The sequence below is a fragment of the Erpetoichthys calabaricus genome, chromosome 12 (genome assembly GCF_900747795.2).
Source record: "Erpetoichthys calabaricus chromosome 12, fErpCal1.3, whole genome shotgun sequence".
NCBI lineage: Eukaryota > Metazoa > Chordata > Cladistia > Polypteriformes > Polypteridae > Erpetoichthys > Erpetoichthys calabaricus.
Window position 1 is genome coordinate 106,489,514 of NC_041405.2, and position 23,766 is coordinate 106,513,279.

The 23,766-nt window shown below is 37.1% G+C and overlaps 1 protein-coding gene across 5 annotated transcripts in view; it reads right to left on the reverse strand.

Annotated features, from left to right (window-relative positions):
• The window catches only part of hdx (highly divergent homeobox), a 102,984-nt gene that overhangs the window by 49,348 nt on the left and 29,870 nt on the right, over positions 1–23,766 (reverse strand). For all 5 annotated transcript variants that reach the window (XM_028815959.2, XM_028815962.2, XM_028815960.2 and 2 more), the window contains one exon: positions 7,059–7,205. In XM_028815959.2, the coding sequence (XP_028671792.1) occupies positions 7,059–7,205 (147 nt within the window). The remainder of the gene's footprint in view (positions 1–7,058; positions 7,206–23,766) is intronic.

Genomic DNA, 23,766 nt, shown 5'->3' on the forward strand with positions numbered 1-23,766 from the left:
ACCAGACTATCACATGATCCCCCCTCAGTCATGTATACACACACACGCTCACATCTTCCAATTCATATTTCTAGTTAACATAACACATATGCCTTTGGTATGTAGGAGACAAAACAGTGTACCTAAAGAAAAAGAAACATTCAGGCTTGAGGAGAGCATACAAACTCCACATAAGGAGCTATGACAGGGCTTGAGAGAAACAGTTTCCAGGTAGCTGTTGGCCACCATTTTAAAGCAATTGGCAGTTACTTATTGGCCCCTGGCTGTGTAGAACATTATCCACTTTAGCGATGCACTGGTTTTTTGGAAGTGGATCAGAAATGTAGGTGACACAATGGAGCACTGGTAATGCTGCTGTATTGTAGTGAGGAGACCAGGGTTCTCATTCTGGGTCTTTCCTGTGTGGAGTTTGCATGTTCTCCCCATGTCTGTGAGAGGTTATTCTGAATTTCTCCATGGGATTAACAAAGATACCTAATATAATGTAAGTAGCCAGTTTTTGTTCATTATGCATAATTGTTTGATCTTTGGAAAAACAGAAAATGATATAATGCAGGAATGTTTTACTGATGTGTAATTATATACAGCATGTTCAAGACTAAGCTGCTCCAGTGACCTAATAATATTATTATTACTTATTTGACTGACATCTTTATCCAAGGTGACCTACATTTGATACAATTGGTTACGTTTTATTTGTTTTTCCAGGTTGAGCACAGGAAGGTGAAGTGACATACTCATGGTCAAACACTGCAAGTAGCAGAACTTGAACCCACAAACTCAGGGTTTGAAGTCCTGGGTCCAAAGCCTTAATCATTACACTACCTGCCTATAATATTAGCCTTGGTAAAAACACTAAACATACTGTATACAGAAAAGTACTTAATTACATAGTACTTCCTATTTATCCAATTAACTGATGGCACTACACCAGAGGCGCTATACATGTAAAATTCCGTTACAACGAATATCTTTACAATGAAATTTTCATTACAACAAAGTATTTTTATGGTCCCAACAGTTTCCTCATATGACACAAGTCTATAGAAATCTCGTTACTACGAAGTAGATTCAGCAGATACTTTCATTACAACGAAGTGCCTAAAAGACCTTGAAATGCTTGAATGAATCATCCACAGAGCAGTTAGTTCTGTGGTCGCAGCTCAGTTGTGCACAACGCTCCGCGGAACAGAAACATTGTAAAAAAAAAAAATTCTCTCGTTTGACTTTCCTCGTACTGTTTTTTTTTTTTTTTTGCTGTTTTTGTTTCCGGTGGTTTTCAGTGATAGTTTTTGCTTAATGCTCGTCAATATTTGAAAAACATCCATTGGAATTTAACTCATTGTCACCCTCCTATAGAAACGGCAGACACAAAAAGACAATATTCATATTAGAAAAAAAAAACTTTACATTTTTGCAGCTCTTGATTACGGCAAAAAGAAAAAAGATGTTGTCAGTGAATTCGGAATTTCACGATCGACCCTGTCAACTTTCTTGAAACACTGAGCAAAAAAAGAAGAAAAATCTTGGGTTGCAAACGTATGCGAACTGCTGCATTTGAAGACGTTGAAAAAAAACATTTTTATGTGGTTAAGTGATGCTCGTTCAAGAAACATTCCTATTAATGTGGCACTCATTCAAGAAAATGAGAAGTTTCTAAACTCTCTTGGGACATCCCCCAACTAGATGACACGCCAAACAGCGTCTGTGGAAGACTGTTTATCTGTTGCCGGAGCAACAGCAGGCTCATAGCTCTGATGCGGCTCAGCACTGAAGCAAACAGAAAAGATCTCGATGGGTGATCCAAGGCACATTGTAAATGCAGGTAACAGGATTACTTGGCCACTAACCAGATCATGCTACAATAAATAACCATGCTGTTCCTGTTTCAAGATGAATAAAGCTGGTGTTGCTAAAGTACTGAGACTCAGCCTCATGTTTTGGGGTGTAAGACAGGGACTTACAGCGCGACCATGATCTTTTAGGATTCGTTTCTGTGGCGCCTCACTGCAGCTCTGTGTGTCTGCTGTTAACCTGTCCTGGCAACGGACAAACAATCTTACGTAGAAGTGGCAATCGTGCTTTGGGATGCACTTCAGCATGTCGTTTCGGTTGGGTGGGGAGTGGGGGGGATCCCAAAAGAGTTCAGAAACATTACAATATGAAGAAGAAGAAAAGGATGATTTGGCTTCTGATTGATAACTACTGCCCACAACATGCTTCCGCATTTAGATAATGTTCGTGTTGAATTCCTCCCACCAAATTTCACAGTAGTGCTTCAGCTATTGGATTTGGGAATAATTCACACTCTGAAAGTGTATTATCGCAAGGAACTACTGAGAAAAATTCTTGTCAGCATAACTTGTAGATAGGAGGAGATTAAAATTAATGAGAAAGAAGCTATTGAAATGATTGCAAACGCCTGGACACAAGTTAAAGAAAGGACTATAGTGACAAATACAGAATCTCATTACAACGAAATTTTCCATCCATCCATCCTCTTCTGCTTATCCAAGGTCAGGTCGCGGGGGCAGCAGCTTGAGCAGAGATGCCCAGACTTCCATCTAACGAAATTTCATTACAACAAAATATTTTTTAAGTTCCTGGCAGTTTGTTGTAACTGAATTTTACCTGTAATTTGTCTGCTTTGAAGAAGTCTATTCAAGTGTATGAAGATGAGAGATATACTAACTGGAACACGTGCCATGAAAAAGTCAGCCATGTTGGAATTAAAATGAAGATGTTTGACTCTAAAAATGAGATGTCTTTAAATGTTACATTATAGAACAAATTGCGCTCTTAACAACTTTCAACACATATGAAATAAAATATTTGTTCACTTCTTTTTGATTGTTTATTTAAAGTATTGAAATGTTAATAAAAATAAACACCAATATATTTTATGAATAACAATCATATTTCTTTAGACATGAATAACATGACAGAAAGACTGATATTTTACAAACCCAATTAAGGAAAAAGCTACTGAACAAGTTAGAAAAAAAGATGTAAAATAGAAGGTGAGTAGGCAAAAAAGACACTTGCCAGTGGTAGCTATTATTTTCCATTAAACTATGAAGAAGATGGTTACATATTTTCGTTTATATGACATTTTCTATATAGAATTATATAAAGTACAAGGTTAATGAATCTATTAAAAATATAACATTGCACTTCCTTCCATCCATCTATGGCCAAACCCATGCATCACAGAGTACACATACACAAGCACACACGCACACAAGGGTCAATTTAGTAACAACAATTCACCTAACATGCATTTTTTGAACTGTTAGAGGAGACCCAGCTGACATAGGGAGAACTTGCAAACTCCATGCTGGGAACACCCAGGATGTGAACCCAATTCTCCTTATTGCGAGGCAGTGGTGCTACCATTACACCACCATGCTGCTCATACTGTGGAAGAATAATTTTAGGGTAACATAGCTTAAAGAAATAGCATAAAGGGTTAATGAATGTCAGAAACATTTGCGGGCATGTCAGGAGGCCAGATAGGGGTCAAGTGAACAACAAAATGTACTGAAAGATGACTAAGAAATCAGCAGATATCCTATAAACAACCAGAATGGACAATTGTTATATGCATAGAAATTTCAAGGGTGGTAGCTCAAAAGGTATAAGACCCACCAGAATATAATATAACTAGTCATTTAGCCCGTTACAATAATGGGCGCTAGAACAGTAGTGCATAAACATTAGTAGGAACAGTCTATATTAAATGGCAAGGGACTTTGACCTCATTCTTTTTGTTGGTCGTATTTTTCTTTCTTTCAGCCATTCTTTTGTTGATGTTTACTTGCTGAGCTGACCGTTCTTTGTGGGCTGCCGCCGTGTATTGTGTGTCTTTAATTTTCTGTGACAGTAATACTGGCTTGTACGTCCGCTGGCTTGTACGTCCGTAATATACCTTTAATTTTCTCTGGTGGTAATACAGGCGTGTGCGTCGGTAATATGCCTTTAATCTCCTCTGACAGTACTACTGGCTTGAATGTGGCTGTAATATGCGTCACTGAATTGTGTACCTTTAATTTCCTCTCGCAGTAATACTGGTTTGTATTTCCGTAAAACGCCTCTAACTTTCTCTGACAATAATATCACGCATCGCACCATGCCCTGCGCATGCGCACTTCACCAGAAGACACACACACACGGACACCTGGACGCACAAAGGGATTTTATTAAAAAGGATAGGCTTTTATTTTACATAAGTCGTTTGGGTTTAAACCAATGAACCAACCAGAGTAAATGTATGCATTAATTGACACTGTATGGTAATATATTACATTCATTGTGAAAAGGGGATCGAGAATGCTTGTCTAAGCTCCAGTTCAAGTCTGGATTAAGAAAGGAAAGTAAATAACTTATTCTTTTCTACAGCAACCTCCACAGAACACGACTCTTTAACTAATAACCTCAAAACCTCTCTACTTTCTCTTTTCTTTTCTTTGGTTTGCCACTCCTGGACATATTTGTGTTCTCTATAGAAGAACAATAGTATTTGGCTCTTGCCATGTTGTAATATTTAATGGGACTGGATTCAGAAGTTTTCACTGACCGATACCCTCTCACTCCACATTTCCTCTAAGGGGGGATACGTTGATATTTAGTTTGCAAAGTTGTTTTCATAACATCAAAGGATATGTGCCAATAGTTTGAATATTTTGAGACAATTGAATGTTTTTCCTTTGGTATATATATTAAGATTGACTTTTTTATATTGTAGATAGATAGATAGATAGATAGATAGATAGATAGATAGATAGATAGATAGATAGATAGATAGATAGATAGATAGATAGATAGATAGATAGATAGATAGATAGATAGATAGATAGATACTTTATTAATCCCAATGGGAAATTCACATTCTTCAGCAGCAGCATACTGATACAATAAATAACATTAAATTAAAGAATGATAATAATGCAGGTGAAAAACAGACAATAACTATGTATAATGTTAAATGTTAACGTTTACCCCCCCCGGGTGGAATTAAAGAGTCGCATAGTTTGGGGGAGGAACGATCTCCTCAATCTGTCAGTGGAGCAGGACAGTGACAGCAGTTTGTCGCTGAAGCTGCTCTTCTGTCTGGAGATGATACTATTAAGTGGATGCAGTGGATTCTCCATAATTGATAGGAGCCTGCTGAGCGCCCTTCGCTCTGCCACAGATGTTAAACTGTCTAGCTCCATGCCAACAATAGAGCTTGCCTTCCTCACCAGTTTGTCCAGGTGTGAGGCGTCTTTCCTCTTAATGCTGCCTCCCCATCACACCACTGCGTAGAAGAGGGCGCTCACCACAACTGTCTGATAGAACATCTGCAGCATCTTATTGCAGATGTTGAAGGACGCCAACCTTCTAAGGTAGTATAACTGGCTCTGTCCTTTCTTGCACAGCGCATCAGTATTGGCAGTCCAGTCTAATTTATCATCCAGCTGCACTCCCAGATATTTATAGGTCTGCACCATCTGCACACAGTCACCTTTGATGATCACTGGGTCAATGAGGGGTCTGGGCCTCCTAAAATCCACCACCAGCTCCTTGTTGTGATGATTTACTTGTTATGATGAATATGCTTTTAATTGAGTGGAGTCCACAATAATAGAAAAACTAGATACAACTATAGAGGAAATTTTTTTTTTGAGGGATAGCTCAATAATGGCTACAATGAGTAGAAACTTCTGCATTGTGCTTACCAGCTGCAGATTCACTTTTGAACATTAAAAAACAAATTGGCTATGAGACAAGCAGAGGCTGGATTAAAAAAAGGGATACCCCCAAAGAAACAGGCCTAACACCTCATTAAACACTATTTTTGGGATCCATAAGTAACTTTTAAAAATTTACAGATGAAGGATTGCAATGCTGAATAATGTGGAATAAAACTTTTAAGTCTTTACACCTGCAGGTAAAATCTATTATTCCTAGTATGTTGTTTATGACAGTACTTGAATTTGAACCTGGAGAGTGAGCTGTGCTAAAGGTCTGCAGACAAATGGATCATCTGACTCCCAAAGAGAAACAAGTCACACCAGAGAGTGGATCAAGCCATGGACTAGGCCATCGGCCTATCAACTACTGGACAATGTACTCAAATTCCAGTCCAAGGGTCCACAGGTTCCTGCTGCTAACAACTCAACTGTGCAGGTGACCATTGATGCCAAAAGATCATTGTGGGTCTAGAATCAACTCAACTGTGCAAGGTTCTATGTTCTTTGCCAGAGTCCACTTTAATTGTGCTTGATCCGTCCTACAATTTGTCCACTCATTTGCAATTTTATGACAGTTGTTGACCTTCTGCTAATTAAGAAGTGTTTTAGCTGTGAAAATATTTATGAACAATTGCTTACTAAACTGAATTATACCACCCCAATCATCATAGGCTAGGTATGAGCACAGAGCACAACACATGACAATCAAATGTTCATGCCTGGTTGTCAAGCCTGGCAACCACATGTAAAAGTTAGTGTTGAGCCCTGAATAGGCATGGGAATTGAACCCAAGACACTGAATCCATTAGGCAACAGCACTGTGCCACAGAGCCAAGCAAGAATAAAAGTGCAAACTGGTCAGGTTGCACACATTAGTTTGTAGAAAGATTTCATTCCTTTCCCATAAATATCAAATTATGTTATTTGTTATTGAATTATTCATAAACTGCAAAATTAACTTTGTTGAAACCATTATGTAAAATAGAATGAAAACATTTCACTCAAAAGCAATATTATTCCAGAGGTTTGAAGACTCACTTAAAATCATTGTTAAAGCAATATTAAGAACTTGCATTGAAACTTTCACTTGCAATTTTCCGCAAAAAATTATTCTTAATGTGGAGAACAGAAAATTGCACCTTAAGATTATTAATTGATTTATTTTCCAAACTTATTTTCAATTCATAGGAATAAATTATCGTCACATTATAGCCAATTTCCGACAACATTAAATGTTACACTAAATTTAAATTACCATGCCATAGCATTACTTCATACAGCCCATAACCCAATAAGCTCTTCAGCCAAACATATAAATTGTCTTACCCGCACCACACTAAAGTCCAACTTGGCTTCCTGGGCACACTGCAGGATAAGCTGGAAGCAGCTCTTACTCTGATTGGTCATTCCGTTTTCATAATACCTTTGTAAGATACGCTGCTGCTCTGCTGTGAAAACCGAACGCAAATTCATCTGCAGAAGAAAAAACAACAATGAATGTAATAATATTGTACTACAAAAACGATTATGGTGTCATTCATTCAGCGTTAAAATGTCAAATTTAAAAAGCTTTATTGTCATAACAATATATTTTATGCTCACTAAGCTCCTATATTAATTATATACAGAAACATAATTTAAAAGCTTTATAAATGCATCAGGTATGTATTAGGTGCCGAATATACTGCTACATTCATAGCCATAAAAAAAAAAGTTTACTTTTTTCTATTCTTCCAGTGTATGACACTCACACAAGCAATCCACAGTTTTAAATAGCACTGGCTGGACATACTGTACATTGCTCTCATTGATTTAGAAGTCAAGAAGCTGCTCAGTGTTATTCGACAATTACATTTTGGAAATCCTTTATTAGAATGAGAAAAATCTAAGATTCAACCAATTCTTATCTCTTATCTCTTGCAAAATCAAGAAAATACAAGTTTAAATGTTGAAAGATCATTACAACCAACAAATCATATTACTTGATATTCACCTAACATTTGCAGAAAGTTTCTTAGTTCTTTTGCTGGTACTACTTGCTAAATGGTTTAATGAATCTGTAGTTTTCTATGAAAATATATTTCCAAACAATTGCATAAATTTACTATTTACAACTTTCCAATCTGTGCCCTGGTATTTTTGCAGAATACCCCATTTTGAAGCAACAGTTGATCTTACTTACTACCTTGATAATTTTAAACAGTAATTGAAAAAAATCAAATGATGCATTATTTTTCCTTATGCGTTTCATGTGGAAAAGGATGTCATAAAAAAGGATGCAAATATTTAATAGGTTCAAGGTTAATATCTCTTTACAGGTATTTAACCCACTTTTGTTGATGATCAAAATCCTGACATTTCCCATCCTGAAATATCTGTATGTGAATGAGAAATCTTCGGAACACAAACACAAAAAAACAAAGCATAACAAATAACTTATCTAGTTATACAGATGCAGCAGGCTGGCATTCTTGCTAGTTTTTTCCACTGCCTGTTTATATAAAACGGCAAAATCATTCAACACATTATACTGCATAAGTTGAATTCTTTTTGTTTACAACTGTCATTAAAATCCAAAATTTCAAATTGTGAAGTCTTAATTAAATATCAGAAGTTAGCTCTGTTCACAAACAAAAGAGTTATTCATCTAAAGTGTTATTCACCCTAGTTACAGAGACATCAAACAAAAGAACTATTACTGATTGCCTCAAAAGAGGCCATAAACCAAATATTTCTCCATAGAGCATCAGCATTGGTTTGGATGCCCAATACTAGAGACTGGAGTAGGTAAGACATATCACTAATCAATTTTGCTTCAGTCTTACACAATAGTTAGCACTACATTCCAGGGTTCAAATATTGGTCCTGGAAAACTCTATGTAGTTTTCATGTTCCTAATGTGTATACTTGGACTTTTCTGAAAGTATTTTGGTTTTCCTTCTACATCACAAAGACATGCACATTGAATTAACAGCCAACTCTAATTTGACCCAGTGTAACTGTATGTGTGTACCCTCTGATAGACTGATGCCCTGTCCAAGGTTAGGCTCTTACCTTTTGCCCAATGCTGTTATTAATATTGTATGCACTGACCCCGGTGTGCTATGAAATGGATTGTTGGCAATTTAATTTAACAAAATATAAATTTCATGTCTAGTTTAACTTACTTCAAAAGTCTGAATGCAATAGTTGAAAATTATATAATTTCTTATTGCAGTGCACTGCAATACCACCTTGAGAAGCTTACCATGGACTGTAGTGTATTAAAACACAAAGCAGTTTTCATATTCCACACGTAGAGCACCACAGCTAGACCTTCATTGGTGCAGGAGGATAATATTACTAATGAAACAGTGGAACACTTACAATCTGCTCTGTGTTCTGTCATTCAAATCCTTGGAATGGGTAACAAACAAACCTCATTTTATGAGAATATGCTCATTCTGAAAAAGTACAGTATATTTAATGTAGACTAACTTTAAAATAATATCATGCATCTGTTTTTATAACAATTATGTTAGATAGGTTAAGCACAGAAGTAGGAAAAGACAACCTCCTGCCAAAAACATCTTTGGGTTTTAATTATTAACACTTCCCTTTTGCACAGTAATATGTTTCACAGAGGAAACAAATCTCTTGCGTATCACCATACTTGTCATTAAAATACAGTTGCAGATCACTTATTTTACTTGTTAAGTTTCTCAGTAATTGAATCAATTGAGCATATTAAAAACCAAAGTATGCACTGATGATGGGCATATAGCCAGGCATAGGTTTTCCAGCATTGCAACCTGCCCCAGTATTGTTTTGTTTGTACAAACAATGGTACTTCCTTCCACTTGTCTAATGCATGCCACATTTAGAAACACATACAGTGTACCTTTCCAAAACTTTCCTTTAACTTTCCAGATTTCCTTTGCTCTTCACACATATTTCAAGTAAGAATTTCACAGCAATCTGTACATATGACAATAATGACCCTCTAGACCTACTGTATGCAGTATGGACAGTGTTTCCCAAAATCAGTCTTGGTGACCCACCGTGGCTGCAGGTTTTTGTTCCAACCAAATTCACAATCAGTGACATCACCTGACAACTCTGATCTCATTTAATTAGCTAATATTTTTTCCTTTATTCTACATTCAGAAAAGCACAGAAGCATGATTTTTACATTTATAAGACATTTAGAAATATTTCTGCTTTTACTGTAGATTTAAATGCTTAACTCTCTTTTGTTGATTTCATTATATTTGGCCCTTTCTCTGTGCAGTTTTCCCCCTTCGTTGTATCTTATTAATGACAATTAAAAACGAGCAGAGCAGACAGTCAGGAGAACAACACTGAATAATCAAATAAGTAATAAGTAAATAATGGATTAATTAAACAATTAGAACACCTGGAAAAGTAGAATGAAAATCAAAGAAAAAAATATATTATTCCCATTAATATATATGTATATGTGTTGTTTTTTTTTTTAACTAAACTTAGTTTTCTAATTTCTATATTGTTCCCAAAACACAGAACTCTGGAAATAACCATTCACTTAATTAGCCCAGGAGTCCAATTAAAAACAGAAGCTGGTTGGAACAAAAACCTGCACCCACAGTGGGTCCCCAGCACCGAGTTTGGGAAGCACTGTAAAGTAGGATATTCAAGATTTTCTTTTCTTCCTATTTGGCTCTTATATTTAGTTAATAATGCTAACTTTCCACTGATACATATTAAATGTTCAGTAATTCTTGATTTTTGAAATTAGCATTTATTATACAACTGTACATGTAGTATGATAAATTAAAATAAGTTAGTAATACATTTACGTGAATGCTGCAAATTTTGCATAAATATCGCAGATACATTTTCCCTTTATCTATTGTAGCTGCTGTCATACATCATGGAGATTCGTCTCTTTCCATTGCATTATCTATAGATAATTGTAAAAATATATGCATTAAAGTTTGCCATTATTACTTCAACTTGTATTTATTTCCTATAATGTAACAATGTTTGTTTGAATTTACAGTGCATTGCTAGGATTCTGTTGTAAAATACAACAGCAATGATTACATTTTCCTTTCAACCTTTAATGATGTGAATTGTAAATTTCATACACTTTACATTTAAATACCATTTTGTATGAACGTCAGAAGGGAAGAGAAAACTATTGCAATATTAGAATTTTAATTTAGAATGCCTTTGTTCAATGTTGTCATTTGTCATAATATTTGTATACTTTCCAACATAAAGGAAGATCTCAGTTGAGCTTTCCTCATGCTTACAAAAGAATAAATATCTAACTAATAGATAGCTAATATGTTTCCTTTGAGATATCTTTTATTGGAGATCTAGCTTTTGTTTCTACAGCTTGCATATTTTGCAATACTCTCAGACACAAGTAGAAAAAATCACTTTTGTTATTACATTAAATGATGAATACATCTGAATTTTAACTGAAACAGGGCATTTTCCAAAGACAATGGGCTTCAGTTACAGTGCCATTGGTTGACTGGATGTATCAGAAGTAATATGTAACTCAGTACATTTTTGTATGCCGTATTTGTAGTTTTTTTTTTCTTAAAACCAGGGGCTAATATTATTTGTTCATTAGAACTCCTTACTGTTAAATATGTTACATATCAATTGCACATGACTAAAACATTCCTGCCATTGACTAATTCTTGCTTTTCTTAGTCACTACCCATGCATTTTTGAAGGGGACTGCAAAATACAGTTTTAAAGAAAATTGTATTCTTTTGAATTTAAATGGGTAATCCATATTAATAATGGGAATTAAGCGTTTTTACTACTACTGTTATTATATGTTTATGATTTTTATTTGTGTACATTGTTCATTCAAGCACTACTTTTGTGTGTCTTGTCAGTCATATGTTTCAGCTTCTATTTATTAATTTTTGCCCTAGCCTTATAAGCTTTACTTGACATTTTAGTACATGATAGCAAGGAGCAGTTGGGGGGGGGGGTTGGGGGGAAAGGGGGGGGATGGCGGCGGCGAGGCTTGAGATTGGAGTGCATTAATGTTAGTGGTACATTGCAGAACCCTTCTAATACCTCTATCGATATATCAAAATGTCATTTCTTAGAAGATACCTACTGACCTAGGTGTACCATCCTGCCAAATTTCAGCTTTTTAACTAAACAGGAAATGGTGTTTTTGTTAATGAATAAGTGAATGAATGAATGAGTCAGTCAACTCTGTATTATGTATTGTCACACACGTGCGCATTGGAGGCAGCTAAAGGGCTTGAGTGACGGCAGTTCTGAAACAGGCCGGGAGGTGGCAGAGTGCACGGACTCTTTTTCTCTCTTCCCTGTAGACCATTCCCGGGAGATCCCATCTGCCTCTCTTGACGTCACTTCCGGGACCGAACCAATGGAAGGAGACCTTACTGGCTCCGGCCCCTGTGATGTCATGTCCGGGCTCGAACCAATGGCTAACAAATATGGGCCCGATCCTTATGACCTCACTTCCTATCTTCCCCTTTCCCCTGTTTGTCAGTCTTGTTTTGGACTCAGTTGTGTGCACATCAGTGCTGTCATTGAATAAGAAAATGACTTTGCAGCCAGGATACCTGAATATACAGGTGGCTGCCCCAAACCTTTTTCTGTGTATGTCTCAGTTTTGTGACAGTATATAGATGTGTAAAATGACCTTTAAAAAACTTCACTCTACATAAACCAACACATACAGTACATATATGACTTGCAACAACTAGGCTCAAACGTCTTGACAAAATTTCCACCATGCATTGTTCCACAGTCTTCTTCCAATTCCTCTGATGGAATTCCTTTTATTATATCCTCTCTTGCAAAAAAGAACATACCTGTTCTTTCCTTTGAACATAAAGTTGAATTAAATTGAGTTTATAAAATAGACAGGGTCAATGGTTCTTTGCCAGCATTCTCTTCATCAAACAGAACATGTATTGTAGATGGAAATGCTTGGGCCGAGATAAATAGAACATGCTGTTTTTTCAAAAACTCCATTTACTACCCAATCACTTCCATCTATCTTCATTAACTCTTTGCTTATTTAATACATGGTATTTATATATTATAAACCAACCTGTTAAAAGAAACAAAAGCATGTATGCTATTTAAAACATCATGTATGTTAAGCCTACTTCCTCTGTAATGATATAAACTATAATATATTCATATCTTTATCTACCACTAGAAAAATCTATTCAGAAAAAAACTGTACCTCTTCAAAGACTCTCAAACACCTAATTTGGGGTACTTGCAGTTCTACTGAAACAGTCTGATTTCTAAACATTTTTCAAACAATAAACACAACATGTAAATTACAGTAAAACGTTCAAATTAGTCTTTGGTTTTAATTTGTCATTGCCCTAATCTTTATGATTATAGTGTTAGTTTACTCAAATGAATACCAGAGGTGTTTTGCAAGATTTACCTGCCAATTTTCTGCCTGTTTGGTCATGTACAATGTATACAAAGGAAACTCCTAGTAACTAGATTTTAACCTTGGAAATCATTAGGTTAACTTTCTTGACTTTGTTCATACATCCTCTTGACTGCAATTAGCCAGTAAATTCACAGGATAGTCTGATATTATAGAGAATAATATTTCTCTAGCCTGTAAACTAAACATAGTACAGTATCGGTATATATCAATAATGACCTACTGTTAGTGCATTTAAACAGATATGTAGAAGCCACTTAGGGGACACTATGCATCATATTTCTCAAACAAACAAAATGGTTTAGTGTCTTAGGTTTTAGTGGCATTGTTTCAAATCTATACTCTGTGGGACTTAAGTGAAATAATATTATGGCAAGTACAATTTGCATCAATTTAAACAAAAGTATTAGAAACCTTAAATCAGTATCAACTAGTGTTCTTTAAATGTTACAGTTATGCTATGAGTGATGTATGGATTGGTCGAGAGGAGGACTAAACGAAAGAAAAAGTGGCCTTAGGTAAAGGCAGATTGAAGCAAGGACCTAAAAACTGAAAGAAATATGGCTGCAGGTTGTTGTTCTATGAAACTAACTCAGTACTGGAGAAACACAATTATTGGTATATTAATAATCCTGCTAAGCACAAGAAGGACTAGTCCCAAAAAGGCGGTGGTTCAATGCGATTTTTATCACAAATAATGTATAATTTAAGAATTTTCTTTTCACATTAAGCACAAGACATTTTCTCTCACAGATGAGTGATATGAGCTACTTTTAAAGAAAATAATAAGTTAATTTTCCCAGGATACAGTATATATGTGATGTATTTCAATGCTTAGACTTCTTTATTGCTTGTTACAGTATATTTGCTCACAGCATACAGTAAATGGATGATAGCTTACTCAGGAAGAGGGTAATTTTAAGTGTGTTGCCTCTTATTTTTCCATAACTTTTATAAACAAAATAAAGAAGGATGCCTTGAGCAAGATGCCAGTCCATTACATTACATTAACAAAATAAAGAAAGCTGCCTTGAACATAATGCCACTCCATTATAGAGCCAACCCAAAAATACACCTACATTAACACTCACTCTAGGCCAACTTAAAATTACCACTCAACCTAATATTCAACTTAACAGAGCAAAGTGGTTGCCCATGCAGATCCCTAGCCTCAGAGCCATCAGAAGGTTGCCGGTTTAAATCCTATAAATGCCAGAAGTGACTCTGCTCTGCTAGTCCCTTGAGCCAGGCCTGCAATTGCTTCATCCTGGGTATGTTGTTAACCTGCATCCAGCCCTGCAAGTAAGTCCTTAAACTTACAGGGAAAGACTTGGAGATTGGTGGTAGCATTAGCACTCCAGCAACTGTATTAAAAAAAAAAAAAAAAAATTCACACTGTTCCTGTATGGTGCTGAGGTGTCACCCACTGCACATGGGTCCCCAATCCAGCTGGTTTGTTGTGTGGTGGGTGTAGCAATGTGTGATTAGTGCATGCTTCCGACCTCTCTCTAACACTCACATGTTATGTGATATGGTGGGGGGGGCGGGGGGGTGGGGCAGAGGGGAAGCAAAAATTACCTGGAGGTAAACCTAAGCATCCACTGGGAGAACACTCAAAACTCTACATAGACAATGAGTGGCGATTCAAATCCAAGACAAGTGAACTCAGAGGCAGCAGTGCTTGTACTGAACCAAAATGCAACCTTGGTCAAAAATATTTCCTCTGAATTCTAGATCTTAGAAGCTTAATTATACTTGCATGTAGTGAAATCTAAGATCAAAGAGAATTAATATGGAAACAAACTGGACACTTAACTGACAAAAGCAAACACACAGATTTCAGTCCTGATCTTGCTGCTCAGTTGTAAAGGTTTCATTCTTGAAATTGCCCAAGTATCATATCTTATTGAGAAATTTAATCTGATTCATCACTGTTACTAACACACTGTGCAGTTAACATTGGTAACACATTTACAGGGAGCAAGGAGCTATTCTGAAAAGGCCAAAAACATAAGCATCTTTTAAAAAAGCCATCTTTAAGTCTCTTTATTGTTACAGCCTCTCTCTCAAACACTTAGTGAGTGACAATTTGTTAACAAAGTCAGAATTCATACACAACATAACTTAATTCTGAAAGGAGTGACTTTAAAATTTTAATTAAAATTTAAATCTGCAATAGTCCAAGAAAACAAAAAAAGAACATGAATTCATTAAAGTCTTCATCAAAGTCAATCATTTTTAAAAACAAAAAATTGACTATACTGTACTGTGGAAAATTTACACTGCTTTTCTTATACTCTGATCAGAGAAAACATGCTTATCTACCAGTTTTTCATAAAACATGTCTATGCAAAGATTTGACTAGGAGGAAGATGGGTTGGGCGGCATGGTGGCGCAGTGGGTAGCGCTGCTGCCTTGCAGTTAGGAGACCCGGGTTCACTTCTCGGGTCTTCCCTGCGTGGAGTTTGCATGTTCTCCCCGTGTCTGCTTGGGTTTCCTCCCACAGGTGGCGATTCTAAATTGTCCCTAGCATGTGCTTAGTGTGTGTGCGCGCCCGGGGTTTGTTTCCTGCCTTGCGCCGTTTTGGCTGGGATTGGCTCCAGCAGACCCCCATGACCCTGTAGTTAGGATATGTGTTGGATAATGGATGGATGGATGGAAGAAGGGTTTTTGTATATTCCTATGTCAACTCTGTGATTTTAATGGAATCAGCTCACCCCTATACATTTTTAAAATAAACAATTTTTATAGCTGTGCCGAGTTAACAGATGATCTCCCATTTATTTACATAAAATTACGGTATATGTACAGGCACACATAAACACACATACATATTAAATATAGCATAGTTTTACAGAATTAATTCAGTACTGCTTCCCAGTGTACAGAAAATTCACAGAAGTTTATATCTGAAAGCAGGAAAGAGCAGCAGAGATAAGGCTTCTCTCATTTTAATCTCCTTTATGTCATCCACAATCTATTCTTGGTGTCTAGGTAATAAACACTTTTTCTCACACTCCTACTATATCTAGCAAGCTAATGGAAAGCAAAATGATTTGTAACTTTACTGTCATTATTTCTAAATACAATCAATGCTTAAGCAAGATTAAGACTAAGATTTTCCTAAGTGAAAAAACAACAGAGTCCAACTCCAAAATACACAGCAAACAAGAATTACTGTCACAATGGTGACAAGTAAACAACTGTATAGTCAATGTGACACAGCCCAGCTTTCAAAAATATTATTCAAAGAGAACTTCTAATGTTCTTTTGATGTATTGAATTTTTTAAATATTTTATCAAAAATATTAATAACTATCTTCTCTATCCTAAGTTATTTTAAGGTGCATAATATCTTCATACATAAACATTCTCTTAAAATCTTTTATGCTCATTTTTTGTGAAAGAAAACAGAGAGCAAATACAGGAATGATACATGCAGAACACAAAAAATACAATCTATTTATAGCTTTAGAATGTGTAATCTGTGCGGAATGATTTCACACCAAACACCTAAATTTCAATGAGCTGTACTGATTGAGGAACTAATATAAAAAAGTTTTTTATGGCTCTTAAAATCTTCACAAATAAATATTCTCTGAAAATTCACATGAACAAACTATTTTATAGTTATAAATATCATAAAATTCTCACATCTGCTTAATGCAAATTAGGGTATCACTGGAAGTTTATACAAGTAGAATCAGAAGCACTACAGAAATCAGCCCTGGACAGGGCACCAGCTAACTGGAGATAATTATAAGTATTGTGGGGAACAGCCCGAACACAGACAGGTAGACATGATGGTTTCACCACACACACGTTTATTTACAATATTTACAGCACTATGGTGCACAATACCCAGTGCCGCAGCACCAATCACCCCTTCAGTCCTGGCCACACAACACAATGCCTTCACTGTCTCTGGTCCGCCTCCACTCCTCTCCACCGAGCTTCGTCCACTTCCACCCGACTCTTGCCATTGAATGGAGGGAGGCGGCCCCTTTTATACACCCCCGGATGGACTCCAGGTGCTTCCCGACACTCTTCCGTCGACACTCCCCTGTGTGGCGGAAGTACCGGCTGCACAACCGGAAGGACTCCGGGTGTCCCTGCTCCTCTTCCCCCCAGCACTTCCGGGTGTGGCGGAAGTGTTGAGGTCCAGGGCTCCCAAGGCATTGGGGCGCCCCCTTGTGTTCTGGAGAAGGTATAAGCCCTCCTCCGGTCCTCCTGGGCATCCCGGCTGGGGTTTACAGTATGTTAAATTTTAGATAGGAGACCGAATGACTGGCTTTTAAAAAGCTGGAACAGAAATGTTGCAATGGGAAAAAAAGAATCATTATTTATGAAATGATTTCAAATTTTTCAGAATTGTTAAAAGATAATTGACATACTGATCACTTTAAAATATTTGCCTTAGTTTCAGTTCCCATGTCAATATCTGTACGTAATAATATTCATGGTGTCACACACGTGTGCATGGGGGGCAGCTAAAGAGTCTAAATGAAATAATTCCACGCTAGACCAGGGGAGTGCACTGACCTTTTTTCTCACTTTCCTGCAAGCCGTTCACGGGAAATTCCACCTGGCCCTAATGACATCACACCCGATTATGGACCCTTGGATGATGTCACTTCCGGCGAAGAACCCATGACTGAAGAGACTTCCCGTTCCAGCCCTTTTGATGACGTCATGTCCAGGTCCGAACCTATGGAAGGCCCTTGATGACTTCACTTCCTTTTCTTTTCTGGCCTTTAAAGCCGCTATATTTGACTAACCTAATCGGTTCGGTTTTGGACTCAAAAGTTCTAAGCACATCAGTACTAGCAATTTACCCATTTGCACCTAGGGAATATTATACGGGTGGCTGCCCCAAACCTTTTAATGACTCTTGTGTCTGCTTTTTGTGACAATGGTTATCTCAGAATATGCAATAAAAATTAAAAACAGATACAAGAAGTTCCTTTTAAGTTAGTAATCATCAAAAAGTTATATCCATACCTCCTACAGTAAAGCACACATCACAACAAATGCAAAAATTACATTTTCTTATATTGCAGAATTATTCCAGCAGACACACATTAGAATGTAAAGAGGTTTCATATTCTAGAGCTGCACTGAAGCTCAATTAATTTTTGCTCTTTTACATCTCTTTTTAGGTATTTTTCTGTCCTTAGGCGACTCACTGTTGTAGCAAAACTTACAAGTCATACAACTATGATAGGCTTCATGTTTTCATAGGCTCCTCTATGGTTGGCTTTGAAGCTGCTCATGTGCATGATGGAATGCCAGGTCATACTGTTGGTAATGTCATACCCATGAGGATGCCATTTGTCTGCACCAATACAATATAATGATTCTATATTGTATACTGAAATACAGCACAGCTCAGTGTTTCACATAGAGGCTACAAACATGCCCACCAAGTACTCATTTGTCTACTCATAAAGTTTATGTAATGTAAGCTTTTATTAGTCTGTTGTAGATTGCAAAAGAGTAATTTTGGAATATTATGCTTTCATAAGAAGTACAAATAAATAATAATTAGGTATTTCATGGTTTTAAAGGACCACTCCACCCAAAAACTATGTTTTTAGTATGCTACTTACCCCAAGTAGTTTGTGATGAAGTCCAAGAAAAAAAATGATTTCATGCAGAATGAAGATAAAGTTTCGAATAAAATAGCATGGTGACAAGTGTTGTACAACAGTCAAAAGCAACCATGACAAAAATCTCACACTTATCATTTTGTATAATCCACATGTCAAGTAATCAAGGTGTAATCAAGAGTTCAAAGTCCAGAAAGCCAAGGGATATAAGCTGTTGCAGAAGTGGACACAACTGTTTCAAATGCTATGGGTCCTTCTGCCAGATGGAAGTGAGTCAAAGAGACTGTGGGAAGGTTGCTAGCTGTGCTCCAGAATGCTGAATGCTTAGCAGATGCAATGTTTAAAAAAAGATATCTTTACTAGAGGATAGAGAGTTTGCAGTGATCTTTTCTGCTGTATGTACTACCCTTCTGTAGAACCTCATGGTCAGAAACACTGCAGTTCCCAAATCACATGGCGAATCAAATGGTCAGGACAGTGGAAATGGCGACTGCGTAAAATGTGGGTAGAATAGTGATTTGAAACACAGGATTTTGCTTCAGAACTAAGAAAGCAAAAGAACAAACTGAAGATTGGAGCAAGGAGTCAGTCCTTGTTTGACCTGAATGATGTCAGAAAGGTCCTTAAGTAAAAATCAAAAAAAAAAAAAAAAAAACTTGGGTCCAGATGGAATAAGTGGCCGTCTGTTTCATTACTGTGCAAAGGAGCTCTCTCCAAAAGGTGCACTCCATATCTGAAATGTCCTTGGATTTACAAGTACCGAGACTATTGCGTATCATGAAATCCTTTGAGAAGCCAATTAAGAAACAACTACTTAACAACACTGAGGTTCTTCTGGACCCTCACCAATTTGCATTCAGAGCAAAGAGGGATGTGGAGAATGTAACAGCAACACTTTTAAATTTATTGTATGAGCACTTGGAAGGATCAAAACCATGCAAGATTGCGGTTTATAGACTGTTCATCAGCTTTTACTGCAGGAGTTTACACAAGGATAGACATATCCTGAAATCTGCAGACACTCTGTCATTGTTAGTCTTCTACAAAATAAGGAAGACAGCCATGGACCTATTGTCAGTGATTCTGTATAATGGTGTCATTGCTCCAGTTTAAGACTAAATATTTCTAAGACAAAAGACATGGTTGTAGATTTCAGATGCTCTCCACCATCCACTGTCTCAACTGTAATGAAACAGTTGAGACAGCTGAGATGGTAGAGCACTACAAATATCTGGGAATAATAACTGACAACAAACTAAATTTTGATCTTAACACAACGCAAATCTGTAAAAAAAGGGCAGTCACGACTTTTCTTTCTTAGGAAACTCAACTGTTTTAAAGTGGACAAAACCATAATGACACTTTTTTATAAGTCATTTATTGAATCCATTGTTATATTTGCTTTTATGTGTTGGTTTGGCAACCTCAGTAATAAGAATACAAATCATCTTAACAACATTATAAAAAACTGCAGTAAAATTATTGGTTCACAGCAGACCTCTATCACTGAATGTATTGAAAACAGGTTAGAAAGAAAGCCAACTCAATTCTGTCAGACAGTAGCCATCCTCTTTTCTCTATATTCTAGCTGTTGCCATCAGGCTACAGCTTTATGTTTCCAAAGGTAAAGAGCAAGAGATTTGAGAACTCTTTTATTCCTAGAGCTATAAGCATTTTAAATTCTGTTACTTGCAGAGATGCTGCTAAATGTTAAATCCTGCATTACTGCTTTGTATACTGTTGACAGTAATTATGGTTCTTTGCATTGATATTGAGTGTGTGTATGCAATAACATTGGTTGTCCAATGTTGTGTCATTGCTTATCTATTGGATCTCTGCAACGTCTTCTGTTTTTTGTACTTTCCTGCTGCAAACAAATTTCCCTCTGGGATAATAAAGTCTACCTAATTCTAGTAGGAGGTAGACTTGCCTTCTTCAGTCAGCAAAGGAAATGAAGATGCTGAGCCTTCTTGGCTGTGGAGGTGGTGATAATTGACCAAATAAGGTCAGCTGCCAGGTGTACACCAAGAAGTGTGGTGCCCTCGATGCACTGTTACAATAATTGGCAGATTGGTGCAAGTGTATCTCCTATCTGTTAGATGACTATGAGACCCACCATGAAATACCATGATGGTATTTAGAACATGTACGCAGATGCACAGTCATATGTCAGCAACATAAACAGAAGTGGGCAGAGTACACAGACCTCGGGGGCACCTATGTGGACTGTCTGGGCCCTGTCTAACAGAACATCCAGGATCAAGTTGCATAAGGAAGTGTTGTAGCCTAGCAGACTCAATTTTTCTATGAGCTTCTGTGGGATGATGGTGTTGAATGCTGAACTGAAGTCTATGAACAGCATACTAGCATAAGAGTCGCTTTTGTCCAGATGGGACAGGACCAGATGAAGAGTAAATAATGTGGCATCCTCAGTGGAACAATTTAGGCAATAGGCAAACTGGAAAGGGGCCATGTGATGTGGGAAGACTAACATCTCAATGGACACATGGTGTCAACCTATGGGAGAGCAGAGAGTCCATCATGTATCCTCTCCAAAATATCTGCTCTCATAGTGAACAATTCTGTTTTCTCTAGTGCTTACGATGTTGCATATTGACTGTATAACTGTTTCTGTCAGACGGCAGACTTTTCATTAGGATCAATACAGCTGACTCATTAGAACCATTTCCAGATATACTATGGTCCTCCATGGTACATCTAAACACAAGTATGTCATCCATGAAAACAGTAACTCCCTCTAAACCGTCTAATATCTCTGCCATTTTCCTTTTAAAGATCTCTGGATTGCCTGTTATTCCAAATGGCACCCTACAGAAACAGAATCTGGCAAATGTAAAACATGTAATCAGCTTATTAATTTCTTAATGCAGGGGTATATGCCAAAACCAACTCACTGCATCAAATGAACAGACTACAGTAGTTTCACTCAGTTTTGCAATCTTCTCTGAGGTGGGAAGAATACTGTAAATCTTTCTCTCGACAGCTTCATTAGTTTTTAAAATCAACGCAAATGCATACATCTCCATTTCTCATTAGAACTGGCACCATAGGTGTACATCAATTATTTGGCAGTGTCACCTGCTCAATTATGCAATTGTTTTCCACCCTACTAAGCTCCTTCTTGACTTTTGCCAAGGGAACCCTGTGAGCCATGTGCACTGCATAAGGTTGTGCCCCCTCTTAACTAAATTTTTATCAGCGCAGTTTTCTTGCCCATTGTAGTGGACTTCAGTGCAGGGCACTTTTCATATATTTTTCAACATTTATTTTCTTTAGGCTCAGTCTTTGGAATGACCTTAGTATGTCTTGGTTTCCCTGGACATTTGCCCGTTTTTTCCTATACGAGTATGCAGGCTAACTTGATACATAAACTCCTTTCACTAATTAACTGTATGTATTGTTTGAGCCAACATGAGATCAGACATTAACTGAGATTTGCGAGAGAGCTCTTTATCCAAAATGCCAACTACTATGTGACCTTGAATAATCTCACCCTGACTCACACTGATGCCACAGTGCTCCAATAAGTTTCAGCCTTCTTGCCAACTCACTGTACTTTTTAATGAAAGCCATCGGGTCAGCTTGTCAAACAAAAACGTTGGCAGTGGGTTAAACTTTGCCATGCCCTTTTCTCTTCTTTGCTATTATTTTTGTAGTGAAAGGTCACTCTCAAGTAGTAACTTTAACACAATGTCATAACATAGAATGTACAATCAGAGGTAAGTATATTTTACATTAACTTTTATTGAATGTCCATCCTATAAACATTCACATCCAGCAGAAGTTTCTCCTTCACGTGCTGCCCAGCCACAACCCCTATTGCTTTATGATACTACTGTTGTCAATATCACTATGTGACATGGCTTTCTAAGCATGATGAGAGTTTGTAAAAACAAGGTCCAGCTTGCTGTCTCCCATGGTTGGAAAGTTCACGTCATTAAAAATTGGGAAGAGTGATCTTCAAGTTCATTTCATTAAAATGTCCAGCCATGGTAATAAAAACACCGGGATGTGCAGTTTACAGCTCAGTAACAGGTCTATAAAGTAGACTCAGTACTTCTTTATGTTTAAATTCTCAGAGGGACATAGCCATAATATTATTAATAATAACAGTAAACTCCCTAGGCAAGCATAAAGGACAGCACTTTACAGTTGGACATTACAACACTGGATAACAGTGGTGTGACTCAGTGAATTGTTTACCTTGCTGCTGTTTTTGCTTACATCATTTACAGTGATGGCAGATCTTTCTTTGGATAGCCGATTCATGCAAGGCCATGTTCTCACTGTTTGATCTTGGCAGAATGCCAAGGCTGCCCAACTGCTCCTTAAATGCTGGGGTAATGCTGTACATTGAGTAGTGCTCAGTGATGTAAAGCAGTGTATGGCATTACCACGTTTTCTGGATAATCTACATAGTACAATTTTCACGAGAGACAACATTTAACACACTATGCTCAGAATTTTTAGAACCTGGAGCAGCTGCATCATCTGCACACTCTGCCATCTTCCTTCTTTGGAAAGCCTTATAACAACAAATTGACATTACATTATTCATTTAATCAACAGGACATCTCAACACATGACTTAAAGGATATGTACAGTGCATCCAGAAAGTATTCACAGCGCATCATTTTTCCACATTTTGTTATGTTACAGCCTTATTCCAAAATGGATTAAATTCATTTTTTCCCCTCAGAATTCTACACACAACACCCCATAATGACAACGTGAAAAAAGTTTACTTGGGATTTTTGCAAATTTATTAAAAATAAAAAAAATGAGAAAGCACATGTTCATAAGTATTCACAGCCTTTGCCATGAAGCTCAAAATTGAGCTCAGGTGCATCCCGTTTCCCCTGATTATCCTTGAGATGTTTCTGCAGCTTAATTAGAGTCCACCTGTGGTAAATTCAGTTGATTGGACATGATTTGGAAAGGCACACACCTGTCTATTTAAGGT